A 13,775-nucleotide genomic window follows, 5' to 3' on the forward strand; every position below is an offset into this window, starting at 1 on the left:
TAAATAAACAAATTCTACTGTTCCTAATATTCTGTATGTTGCTCAAAAACAAAATATATTGTGTTCAGCAGAAAAAAAGATTTTTGTTTTTTTTTACCCAGTCATTTAAAAATAACACATTTTAGAGCTGTAACGACAATACCGTGATACCGTGAAACCATGATATTTTTGCTTAAGGTTATCATACCGTCAAAATCTCATACCGGCCCATGCCTAGTTGTAGATCATCACCAATGTTACTGTTCATCTAAAACAGCTTGGACCATTTTGGACTAGCTTAATTTTTTCTCTTCTTTTTTTTTTCCTGCAGGTGTTCTTCGCCTCGGTCCGATCAGGCAGTAGCAGTCAAGTGTTCTTCATGACGCTGAACAGGAACTCTTTGATGAACTGGTGAAGCTCCTACAGACCCAACACTGTGGAGCCTTTTTCCTGCCAGCATTGCATCTGTGAGCGCACAGTACATTGACAGTTTGGTCTGAAAAAGATTTTAAAATATTAGAGACTCTTGATGAGTGAGCTTAGAGACATGGGTCTGTCCCGTAGGAAGAGCACTGGATCTCTGCACACGGCTCATGGAGGTGCAGTATCTGACGTCACCTGCAGTGGCACGCAGTTCCCAGAAGAGGGGGCTGATTAACTTGAACTTGGTTTTAGACCTTATTTGTGGCCTCTGGTAAAGCCTGTTCTTTTAGGGTCCTCCCCTTTACGTTCCTATCCCTGGTTTCCCATTGGTTTTGATTTACTTTTTTCCATTGAATTTTAATCAGTTGCATGATTGTAAAGAATTGGACAATATTTAAAAGATAACAAATGTGGGGATAACATTAGCAAGCACTCAGGCTAAGACCAAGCTTTAGTCTCTTGATGTTTCACTTAAAAACACTTCTGTCAGTTTCACAAATATCTGTGATGCCCGTTTTTGTCCGATTTCTCAAAAGAGAATGACATGCTTAAAAGAAATGAATAACACTGGTGCTCATTTGTATATTGTCAACAAAGTCCATATACTGTACATTGATCCAAAGTACTGTATCGCAAAATATAGTTGAGTTTGTTTTATAGCTTTGAGGTTGGAAATAAGGAGCTGAACGGATCATGAATGCATTAAGTTAAATACCATGTTTTGAATTCTTACTCTAACTTCTCTGGTCTTTTTTTGGAATGTTTGAAACATGGAGAAACGGAAGCACGAAAGTTAACAGTGAAATCTAGCCATACACGGAAGAAAACAGACCTCCTCACTGGTTGCATGTTTGTGTAGACACTGGATCAGATGTTGTGCGATGTGTATGTCAGAGCAACATGATATCTGAGATTAAAAAAAAAAAATAGATAGAAGATAAAAGCACCTGTATTTCAGTGACAATTGAGAATTGATGATGACTTTATTTAGATTTCATTATAGTGCCTAGCACAAATTAACCTGTGTGAAATCAATCTTTAGAGACACATTGATTTTCTATTTTTGCATAATATTTTTACGCCATATAACTCTTATGTTTCGGCCATCATTTGTAGGCCACAAGTCTCTCTTCTCAACATTTCAAAAGACTCAGCATTGTTAAATTAAGCTGTAGCTTCTTACACTTTTATTTTGCAACAGTGTTTAATGGGTTAAATAAACCTGGGGCTCAAAACATTCCGAAAAGGGAAAAGGTTCTTCATTTGATAATTATGTGGTACTCAAAGTCACTTGGACTACAATATCACAAATGTTGATCTTAACTACTTGGTACAAACGTTGGTACAGAACTACTACAGTAGCTCAACAGATATTAACCATAATGTATTGTTTTTTTTGTTTTGTTTTGTATGTTTGCCTGGGTCTTCAGTTCGACGCTTTAGATGTTCTCAAAGTCACTTGATGTTTGCAGACTATATAGATATTTATATTTCTTTCACATCTCTTACATGGCAAAAGAAGATATTTTAATGGTGAGGGAATGAGAGGTTTTTAGCAATAATGTCCTGCTGATGTATGTATGTATGCTGTGTGAAACACTGTGTTCGGCCAGTGCTGGGAAAGAACCTCACTGAGCTCTTTTAATTAACTACTTTATTTGACACTCAAGAATGGTTACTTAATGTTTCTGTCTTAATATGTTTTTAATGATCGTCGAAGCTGAAAACAAGATTTTAATTTCTTTTACGGTGATAGAAGCACTGTGTCCTCTTTTGGTTTGTTTTTTTATTTTATGATAAGAAAAAAATAAATAAGTACCTTTTTTGGCTCGTGTTAGTGTCCCTCACTCTGTTGAATCTTTGGTTGTTTTCCAGAGCTCATGAAAGCACCAGTATCTGAGCGCTGAGAACTTTGCTCTGATAGGTGTAATACATTAACTCTTCTTGCTCAAACATGTAACGTCTTATCCAGCCGCTTTATGCTAATCAAAAAAAGCACCAATCTAGCAATGCTGACACCTGGTATTCTTCAATGTTTGCATCATAAACATGTATTAATATACCTATTAATTATATAAAAAGTCATGTCAATCATTTCGACCATGCAAAAAAAGTGAAACAATAGTCTGGTATTCAGTGGGAAGATGATTGTCCTGAAGCAGCACATAAACAGCAATGATACATGGACATCATTAGTGGATCAGGACAGAAGGTCTCCAGCTCAGCACACGTGCAGCATGATCCTGCAGTAACAGGATTGATCATTTACTGAGTATTGAGAAAGCAGCCGAGAACCTTGGAGCCACTATTAATGACCAAGAACGGCTTTTGCTGACACTTCATGCAAAATGGAGAAGGTAAGTTGATTTAATCCTTTTTTTATGAATTCATACGGATAATGAAAATGCCTTTTGATTTCCATCTGAATGATAAGTAACAGGTTGGCAATGCTGAATGGTGTGAAATAGTGTCTTATTGATATGACGGTGTCTTTTAACTTTGCATGTTGAATTTAAATGTCATTTTTTTGTGGAAAGTTAAAAACGTTTTTTGTGAATTTACTCTTGTATGAATGAGACCGCAAAGATGATAGTCATAACATGCGGAATAGTGAATGCAGGTGTTATTCATGCTTTGATTATGAGCTTTCTGGGTTTATCATTAATGTTACTTTGATTTGACAAAATAAACCGCCTTTTAATTGTAAGCTGTCAAATGAATAACCAAAATGACCAGAATACAGATACTTTTATTATGTGTATGAAAAACTATTTTAATAGGTTTAAGAAGTGCAGCTGTCTAAAATGACATTCTGTTTGTATGACTGTTTATTTACATAACTGCATATTTACGTAAGTAGTTAGTAATGTTAATAAACTATGCATATATGTATGTTGTAATTGCCCATTGTTATTGTTGTTACTATAGTAGATAATTGTAACGTAGTATGTGTTATGTACACTCCTAAATTAGTATTACTAGAGATTTTCAGACCATCGAGAGCTTTAGTTCTGTTTACTCGGGTATTAATCATGTACTTGAAAAAATACATTTAATTATATTTCAGATGTTATAATCATTTTTTTTAGTTACATCATCTCAATTATACTAGTAAAGAGTGTTAATCCATCTACATCTAATCGTGTTCATTGTTCTTAAATCAAATGTTTGTTCAAACAAAGAATACATGTTTTATTCCTTTAACAAAAAATATATATGTATTATTTTTCATTTAAAGAGCACAATTGAATTAAAATGTATACCTTATTTTTTTAGTTCACAAACATTTGTCTTTCAGTGCAAGACCTTTTTATAAAAAGGCTCTGGCCTTAATTATAAATTAAATAAGAGGAACACATGTAATTGAGCGTTGTAATAAAATGTTTTGTTTGTATTGCTAATTTCTATTGGCACATTCTGAATTGATCAGGAGTAAATGATACTGATACTGTAAATTAACTTTTATGGTAACCGTTTCTGCAGGATTTAAGAAGGTACATTTAAGATTTTTAATACCTTTTTAGGACCAAGTAAAGAAAATTTGAGGAATAAACTGAATGGAACAAAATATGTCAGTATGGTTCAAAGTTTAAAAATAAAAAATGTTTTTCTTTCACTGAAAATGTCTAAATATTCTTAAATCAAGGTACATTTACTTGAGAAGTAAAATGACAAAAGTCTTGTTTTATGAGACATTGATAAAAATTAAGTGAGTTTATTCTTCAAACAAGAACAGTTATCTGCCAATGGGCTCAGAAAACAGGTTTTTATACCCCATTGACAGATGTTTGTTCTTGTTTTAAGCATAAACTCACTTAATTTTGTTCAGTTTCAAAAACAAGACTTCATACGTTCAATTTGCATCTGAAGTAAATGTATCTTGATTTAAGGATGCTTAGATATTTGAATTGGTGCTTGCAAAATTTAATGCCATGATTTTATGAATGAAAAACTTTCTGATCAGATTTAAGAACATTTTAGGCCTTAATTTGTGCAAGGTCAAAATTAGGACCTGTTGTGTTTTCCTGTCTCACAGCAGTTAACAGGCACACTCGCTCTGGCAGTGTTCACAGCTGCGCTTGGCTCTCTGCAGATGGGATACAGCCTGGGCGTCATCAACGCCCCACAGAAAGTTAGTCATCACACCATCATTACAACCTTCACACTCCTGCATTCAGAGCCAGCATGATAGGGATTTATCTATTTGAGATTATATCTTTAAGAGAAAGGACTATTGTTCACTACTATTATTGGGAAGGGATTTGTCATGGCATTATGTCATTTGTGTTGTAGGTCATTGAAAGGCACTATGCAAGATCGCTGGGTGTCTATAATGAAGAACTAGCTCGTAGGGAAGGAGGAAACACAACAGAACATGAAGAACCGACTGATGCGTCTGTGGTCATGTACTGGTCCTTGTCTGTGGCCATCTTCTCCATCGGAGGCATGGTGTCCTCCTTTCTAGTGAGCTTTGTTAGCGACATCCGTGGAAGGTAGAGTATTTGTGAACTTGTGAATAATTAACGTTAATTGCAAGAAATAGTTTCATCTTCCCTTATCTTGAAAGTATAACGTTTTATGTGTTCAGATTCAGTGGAATGTGACTCATATCTGTGGTCTTGTCTGTATACTATTGATTTACAGGATCAAAGGTATGCTGTTTATAAATGTCCTGGCCATAACAGCTGGGCTGCTAATGGGCCTGGCTAAGATGGGCACACCTTACCTCATGGTGATAGCAGGACGTGCTATCATGGGACTGTACTGTGGTAAGAGACACAACCTTGCCTCTATTTTCATGGAATCTTAAAGGTGACATATCATGAAAATCTGACTTTTCCAGGTTTTAAGTGCTATAATCAGGTCCCCGGTGCATCTACCAACCAAGGAAACGTGAAAAAGATTAATCCAGTAACTTTGTTTTGGGAAGCCTTTTTCTGCAAGCGTCTGAGAAAACAAGCGCGTCTGGTTTCACTCCCATGGTGACGTGGCAAAGGGATCTCATTATAATATTACCGCCCCTTAATCTGTAAGTTTACACCCACGGCGCCGTTATTGTGTTTTCACAAGCGACAATGGTGTACTAGTTCTAATGCCATGGCGAAAGTTTGAGCAAAACATGCTAACTGTTCTGTCATTGGGTGCACAGATGAGCACAGAACACTATTTTCAGTCCCAGCCTCAGAGGAGACAAGAGAGCAGTGGATTTATTGATTTATTTAATGTACAGTATATTGCTGCTGCCACACAGATCTAAAATAAACATGCGATTGTGTGTGAATGAGAACTTAGTTTAGTACTCACATGCTGTGACAGCCGCTTTCTGTCCGTGTGCTTCAGATGTGTGCTCTTGGAAAACCGTATATCAGAAGTTTAAACTCATATGGTTTAAAACGCATGATTTCAGCGCGATAAACATGATAATCAGAACCAAAACAGATGTTTTTAGCACTTATATTACATATTGTAAAAAGGGGCATAATATGTCTCCTTTAAGAGAAAAGCAAGGCAATTTAATCAATTTTAATAATTGATTAAAATGATTAAAAATTATCATAAAATAATCATGCATAAGACCATATAAGAAATAAAAAATAATAAATAGTAAGAAAAAACAACATGAGTACATAAGATATAAAGGAAACTTTTTAAATAACAATAATAATAACCTTGCTCTAGTAATGTAAAAATTCAAAAGCAACATCACACCAGCAAGAACTGTACAGCAAGCTGTTTCGAATCTCAGAAAGTGGGATATTGCTTTTATACAGCAGTTCTCAATAATCAAATAAATAAACAACTCACATTTTAGATTCAACAGTCCCAGTTATTTTGTCTATTTTTGCTCCAAATAGTGATGTTCATGAGCGATTCATTCATTTTGTGTCATGTAATGAAAGAATAGAAGAAGCTGCATAACTTTTTTCCAATTCACAATATGATCAACAATTGCACATGTGGATGTGTTCAGGGAATTTGGCTATTGAAAATATATATATATAATTTTAATTGAACTAATTTAAGCTCAAATTAACTAAATGAGCGAAATTGAAATTGACTTGAATAATATTAGTTCATTTTGCTGAATGAGATTCAAAGATCAAGTAAGTAAAAGATCCAATCCTCTCATGACTACAACGGAAGTAATTTCAAACAAAGTACACCAGAAACCGTTGCATCTCCGAGCAGCACCAAGTAGCGGTGTTTCCTGATCAAATCAGTTGAGTGAATTATTCAATGACTCACACATAGAGGCAGCCATTTGCTTCATTCCTAAATGAATCATTATTTAAACGAATCGGTTGAGTGAATGATTCATGGTTCACTTATAAAGACAATCGCTTTTCATCTGCTACAGTTTTTAAAAGTTTTTTACTTAAATTAGTTTTATTATATTGCACTGTTACATGTTTTATGTTTGTATATGCAATATGTTTTGACTGCACACTTGTTCATATATGACACACGTGTTATAGGTCTGTCATCTGGCCTGGTGCCTCTGTACATTGGAGAGATTTCTCCAGTGAAGTACAGAGGTGCTATGGGAGCACTTCACCAGCTGGCTATTGTAATTGGCATCCTTATAAGTCAAGTGAGTGCCACTTTTATAATACATCTAATCCACAATAAGGGTTAAACTGTTCATAGTGAGAACTGAATATTAACTGAATAGTTGATATTATTAAATAAAAGAGCATGACCATACATGATCTTCCATGGAAAATCTGTATTACAATCAGCTGAAACAACTGTGATAAAAAAGTGATGTAAGATACTCATGAGGTCTAGGGTAGTAACTCTTTTTTGGTTCTTATTAGACATCTGTAAGATGTGTGCAGGTGTCCTTGTTATCTACAGGTCATTGGTCTGGATTTCTTGCTGGGAAATGATGACATGTGGCACGTGTTGCTGGGTCTTTCTGGAGCTCCTGCTATCCTGCAGAGTCTGCTGCTGCTTGTGTGTCCAGAGAGTCCTCGATATCTCTACATCAAACTAGGCAAAGTGGAAGAAGCATGCAAGAGTATGTGCCAAAGCCTTTCTTAGTCTTTACTCTTGGACAATGTATGTTTAAACATATACTCATAATCTCATAATAGGCTTTTTATGAGAATAAAGTCTTAAAGTGTAGAGAAATAAAAAGTCACAACATTATGACACTAAAGTACTATCATTTTAAGAATAGTCAAAACTACAAGAATAACATTTTTTGAGATTCAAGTCAGTATTATGAGAATAAGGAAAGTAGCATCAAAGTGAAGTGGAGCTGACCACTGGCTGCAATTACAAATGCACAAAACAGGCAATTTCCTGAATGTCCATCTGGTTCCTTCTCCTTAATAAATTCAATTTCCTACATTTCACTGCCGGATTCTAATGACAACTGTGTGCTGATTTGCCAAAATAATTTATTTTTTTAGTAAATACTGACACATGCTAGTCAATCTAAATCCTCCACATCCATTTTCTGCATTGATGAAGCTGATAAAAAATTTTTTACCCACAAAACCCCTTTTTTAACCTTTTTTTAAAGGCCATATTATGTTTTTAATCTCTTAAATTGAAAGAAACTCTAGTAACACTACGACTTTATTCTCACAACATTGACTATATTTCAAAAACAATGTGACTTTATTCTCGTTACCTTATGACTTTCTTTTTTTAACATTACAACCATATTTTTGTAACTTACCATTTTATTCTTGTAACATTGATTATTTTTGTAACATTACAAATTAATTTTTTGTAACATTATGACCTTATTGTTGTAACATAATATCTTTTTAGTGTTCGTTCTTTGTAACTAAGAACGAACACTAAAAAGATATTAGCGTCCACACCAACGGACGATTATGTAATGTTTATTCTAAGCAGATATTTATCCATCCGACTTTAAAGTCGAATGTATTTGGATCGGCTGTCAATTTTTTTTATCATTCACCCATATATATATATTATGAAGGTGATTCCAAGTATATTGTTCCTCTATGTCATTATTGTTATAGTTGTGGTTGGGAATTGGCTATTCTCGTAGACTAGAGCGATTTTTAAAACTTAAAAAAAAAAAAATCATAAATAAAATTAAAACATTCTGAAATTCTTGTCTGAAGATCAGACAAAATAATGATTCTCAGTTCTTCCCTCTGGTAGGTCTGAAAAGGCTGAAGGGAGATTACGACACCTCAAAGGACATAGCAGAGATGCAGGCAGAGAAAGAGGAGGCCATGAATGAGGCGCAAATGTCCATCCTGCGGCTGCTCCGTTCCTCGGTGTACCGCCAGCAGCTCTTTGTGGCCCTGATGATGCATTTATCCCAGCAGTTCTCTGGGATCAACGCTGTACGCTCAATCTACCTTTATACTCCCATTTCATTGAAAAAAACATTTCAATTGACATTTTATGGACCACATTACTATTAGACAACTGTAATATTTGATCTTCTCTTTGTTGTTTTTTCTAGATCTTTTATTACTCTACTTCGATCTTCCAGACTGCGGGGGTTGGTCAGCCTGTGTATGCCACTATTGGAGTGGGAGTTATAAACATCATTTTCACCCTTGTGTCGGTAAACAGACACTAATTTAAAGACAAACACTGGCTGCTGAGGAACAGGCTCTTGTCTCTTAGAAACAGCAGAGTGCTGTTGCCTCTCGGGTCTTACTTTCTCTTAATGCTTTTTGATAATAACTCAAGACTGATATTGCAGATTTTCCAACTTAGTTGAGAGCATGTTTCTTTAGACAACAGATTGCAACTGAAGGCAGAGCAGCTCTCATTAGCACTGTGATCAAAATGTGTCATTTATTTAGGTTAGATTTATACAAATCTGTGCTGACATTATCAATCATGCTCATATTTAATATACCATGACCCAGTGAGACATCTCACCTTGAATCTTGTGAACGGATTAAGTTATAATAACTGCTGGATCTGGAGAGGTGGCTAAAGCTTGTCTTCTCTTGGCTCATAGAGCTGGAGAGCAGCCATATGTTATCGGGGACTTTGCAGTGTTTATCTCTGCTAGTTCAAGGGCAGCCTGCAAGTGAAAACAGTTTTGAGTAAAGAGTCAAGAGCTACTCTAAATCAAACAATCCATTCAGAACAGGTTTTGATTAATCTGGTGCATAAAAGCGCAACGGAGTAGACAAAGTCATTTTCTGATTTTCACTCAAGAAAGTTTTAGCTCTAAAGAATAATTAAAATTAAGTAATTTTGAAAAATATGGTTTAAATGTGAACTCACATTAGATGAAGACTACAGATAGATGAAAACAGCTTAATAAAAATACAAGGGTCACCTCATGAAGGCCACAATGTTGTGATCACATGATCAGCCAAATCGGTTAATTTTATCTTGGTAACCAAGGGCTGAATTGGGAGGGAATTTTGGAGGTGGGGGAACCCAAAAGTCTGGTGGTGATGTAAACATGACCACCAAATCCCTAGAAAAAAAAAAAAAAATAATAAAATAACATAATAAAATTAAATGTTTAAAAAATATAAAATAATTATAAATTAACAATATATAAATAAAATAGTTAATGAATAAATGTTTAATAAAAATGGAATACAAAACATATATGGATAAATATACAAATGTACACCAAACTGCTAGAAAAATCATAAATAATAATAATAATAATAACAAAATATTTAAATATTTACATTGAATTTGGGGTAATTGAGACGTTTTTTTCCCCGGTATTTACCTAGTATTTTTTTCTCCCCCCCTATAAAGCATGTTTAGCAGTTTAAAGCCACTAGATGTCAGTATATGGCATTAAAAAAATGACAAAAACTTTTGAAAACCTTTAAAAAGTCTTTAAGCATACAGGCAATTGCAGATCATTCTGGTCATTCTTGAACAGTCCTGTTCATTCATGTGTTTGAATGTGTTTTTTTTTACAGGTGGTCTTCGTGGACAGAGCGGGCAGACGGACTCTAATTGTGGTTGGGTTGGGAGGAATGTGCTGCTGTGCTGTGGCCATGACAGTGGGCCTGGCTTTTCAGGTATCATCTGCATTTTTTTTTTATATAATAGACAACCACAATTTAACAGAAATGAAGAAAACTCGAGTAGAACTGAATTGCTCTATCGTGTTTGTTTTATGTCTCACTCTTAATTCTGCTTCTCAGGACGTTTACTCGTGGATGAGCTACCTCAGCATGGCAGCCATATTTCTGTTCGTGTCGTTCTTTGAGATCGGTCCTGGACCAATCCCATGGTTCATTGTGGCGGAGATCTTCAGTCAGGGGCCGCGTCCAGCAGCCATCGCATTAGCTGGGTTTTGCAACTGGACATGTAATTTCATTGTTGGCATGTTTTTCCCTTATTTAGAGGTAAATTGAGTTCCCTGAACCTTTAATATTGTGCAATATCTTTACATGCCATCATTACATAAGGTCTTCAAAATACGAATAACTCTGCTTTGGTCCTTAGGGTCTTTGTGGGAGCTATGTCTTCGTCATTTTTGCAGTACTCCTATTCGGCTTCACTGTTTTTACCTACTTGCGTGTACCTGAAACAAAAGGGAAGACTTTTGAGGAGATAGCCGCTGTCTTCCACCGCAAACGTGGCGCCACCCCTTCCAAACCTCAAGAAGAGGCTGAGATGGTGCAGCTCAAGAGCTCTACAGAGGCCTGAAAGGGACCGTTATCTTATTAAAACTGTGGAATGAACGATGTTACTGCTGTCACATAACTCACCTGTTAGGTCAGAACTGATCTGCTGTATATTCCACAGAGCCTCGCACCGAGAGCTCTATGACTTGCTCATCATTTGACAGGAAATAATTGGTCTAGAAGCAGGTAAAGAGATTAACTAAACACAACAGCATAATTGTGAAATATGGTGCACAATATAGACATGCACTGGCCTTGGTGCAACTGATGTTGAGACTTAAATGATTGTATATTATTTTTATATTCCCAAAGTTATATATCTGTTAAATATATTTCAAAGGCATTATAAAATAATATTTTTCAGTGTATTTTATTAATTTGACTTGTCCTTTTAGTGTAATATAGAGATTGGGTTGTGTCATCCAGCTCAAACAGTCACCTGAAAGAAGATTATAAACTTGGATGCATATATGTGATAAATATTTAAAAATGAACCTATGAAAGAACATCACATACAGTTGGTTAGTGCATAGAGAATATTCTTACATTTTGTTCGAGTTACAGTGGTGGTATTACATTTGTGTACTTTTGCCATTATAAAATTCTTAATGTTTTAAAGTAAATCATTCCAATAACATATACATATACATATAATAAACATGCCATAGAAATGATTTGCTTTACTGGATATAAGACTGTTAGGAAATAACAGTTACTTTATTTACATTTGCACCTATAGTATAGGAATAGCAGCCGAGTCCATGAATTGTTGATACAGTACATAGGAAGGCCTTTAAAACACAATGGTGCTGAAACCCTTTTTGCTGTCTGTTGCTTTTGTCATTCTTCCATTAAAATTATACTCCATGGCAGTTTGATGAGTGTCAAAGTACCTGGAAAGCCATTGCAAAGATGCTGTGTACATTACTGTACTTTAATCTACCATTCACAATTTTGGATTTGGTAAATGTTCAATGTTTTTGAAAGAAGTCTGTGCTTACTAAGGCTACATTTATTTGTAAAAACATTAATATTGTGCGATATTATTATTTAAAATAACTTTTCAGTTTCACATATGCTTCAGAAAACATTCTAATATGATTTGGTCCTCAAGAAACTTATTATTATCAGTGTTGATAAAAGTGGAATGTGGAGGCTTGTTGAAGCTGAATGGGAGCCTCAAAGCAGTCTTCAATTCCTTCTCCAATAAACTAAACTTTTTGGTAGTTGATAATACTAGATTAAATATAATGACATATGAACTCCAATATCATCATATTTTGTCATTTCTGATGGAAGGAGTAAATAGGCTACAATACTTGCATACATTCAACTAAGGAAGGTTGACTTTGAACAAAGTTTTAATTTGCTCTTTGGTCAAAGGTACAGTGTGTTTGAGATATATAGCAGGGCGAGGCAATTGCCACATGTTTTCAATGGTAGGTGTAGGCCTACTTTTTTATCAATTACAATATTTGTTGGTAAATCCAAAAGAACGTTTTTTTTCCCCTTGGCATTTTGCTTTTTTTACTATTTTGTGAATTGTTTTGTATTTCCTGCTTAAATCTGAGCACTACACAGCTGAAGCGCTTTCTCTTCGTGCATGAGAATCTCGTCGCAGTAAAGGTGGACTGGCATGCGCAAGTCTCTCCGCCTTTTGTTGGAAGGGAATGACTGGCGTTTTCAATGTTCTCTGCTCCAGCATCGCAACATTTATAGGCAAATCCTCTGAATACAGTACAGTGGGTGGACACAACTCTGGAAAGAGGATTTGGCGACTGAAGACGTGTCCTGAAGCAGTCGATTGTGTGGATCAGCGCGTTTGGGTGTAAAGTTGTTTTATTTTGCATGTCAAGCTGATGCAAAGCTAAAACAGCGCAGCATAACTGCCTGCCAGAAGTTCTTGATTCAGATGCGAACCTCTCTGTTTACTCCATTACGAATGATGTGCCATAGTTTGTGAGCAAAATCGTGGTTTATACAGTTAATGAGATCATAAACAGTCTTTAAATCCTTTTAGGAAGAATGACCCATTGGCGATGACTGCTCTTTCATCTTGCTTAGACGAGGTTAAATCCGGGCTCTCTCAAAATTTGTTATCTTTAAATGAAGAGAAAACTGAGGTGATCATTTTCGGTCCATCAGAAAATATGAAAGGCCTAAATCTTGACCTAGGACCTTTATCGGCTTTTAGGTCTTCACAGGTACGGAATCTGGGTCTTCTTTTAGATGACTCGCTAAAATTCGATAAGCAAATTTCTACTGTGATTGGGTCCAGTTTTCATCAACTCCGTACACTAGCAAAAATTAAACACTTTCTCACTGACAAGACTTTGGAGATGGCGGTTCATGCTTTTATTACATCGCGTCTCGATTATTGTAACTCTTTTTTAATGTGCTATATAAATAAAGTAAACTTGAAACTTGAAACTTAAATGAGTCAGTCAATTCAGTAGTTCCGGTTAACTTTGTGTGCAACTGTGAGTCATTCATCCAGCCCAAGCACTCATACTGCTCCGAGTCCGACTGCATTAGATTCGGTAAAGGTAGTGGAGTTTAACTTTACACGCTTGCTTTTTGTTAGCCAGGTCGTGGTAGTTAGTAGTTAATGATTCGTAGATTTGTTCAAATTGATGACATTGGCGATGAGTATGGTTAGTCTAGTTTAAAGCTGCAGACCGTAAGTTTTGCATCTTTGTCGCCATCTCTGTTTGAAAACCTGCAATTGCAGCTGTGTGTGGAATTATCTTCCTT

At 35.6% G+C, this 13,775-nt stretch overlaps 2 protein-coding genes across 3 annotated transcripts in view; both read left to right on the plus strand.

Moving 5' to 3' along the window:
• The window catches only part of LOC107680235 (TRAF2 and NCK-interacting protein kinase-like), a 67,983-nt gene extending 66,659 nt beyond the window's left edge, over positions 1 to 1,324 (plus strand). Inside the window, exon 31 of the mRNA XM_016476038.1 lies at positions 311 to 1,324. Coding sequence (XP_016331524.1) covers positions 311 to 394 — 84 coding nt within the window. The 3' untranslated portion in view covers positions 395 to 1,324. The remainder of the gene's footprint in view (positions 1 to 310) is intronic.
• A 1,290-nt stretch (positions 1,325 to 2,614) lies between these two features.
• Positions 2,615 to 11,936, plus strand: LOC107680265 (solute carrier family 2, facilitated glucose transporter member 2-like). Of its 2 annotated transcripts, XM_016476085.1 has the most exons (11): positions 2,615 to 2,759; positions 4,439 to 4,534; positions 4,696 to 4,895; positions 5,047 to 5,171; positions 6,879 to 6,994; positions 7,261 to 7,423; positions 8,551 to 8,738; positions 8,861 to 8,965; positions 10,308 to 10,409; positions 10,536 to 10,739; positions 10,840 to 11,930. In XM_016476085.1, exons 1-11 carry the CDS (start codon positions 2,751 to 2,753, stop codon positions 11,041 to 11,043), a joined length of 1,512 nt encoding a protein of 503 aa, XP_016331571.1. In that variant the 5' UTR covers positions 2,615 to 2,750; the 3' UTR covers positions 11,044 to 11,930. The 2 variants fall into 2 exon arrangements, with proteins under 2 accessions (XP_016331571.1, XP_016331570.1); XM_016476084.1 differs by having other exon boundaries at positions 10,308 to 10,739; positions 10,840 to 11,936.
• Positions 11,937 to 13,775: the final 1,839 nt, after the last annotated feature.

This window comes from Sinocyclocheilus anshuiensis, unplaced genomic scaffold, assembly GCF_001515605.1.
Source record: "Sinocyclocheilus anshuiensis isolate Anshui unplaced genomic scaffold, SAMN03320099.WGS_v1.1 scaffold821, whole genome shotgun sequence".
NCBI classification, from domain to species: Eukaryota; Metazoa; Chordata; class Actinopteri; order Cypriniformes; family Cyprinidae; genus Sinocyclocheilus; species Sinocyclocheilus anshuiensis.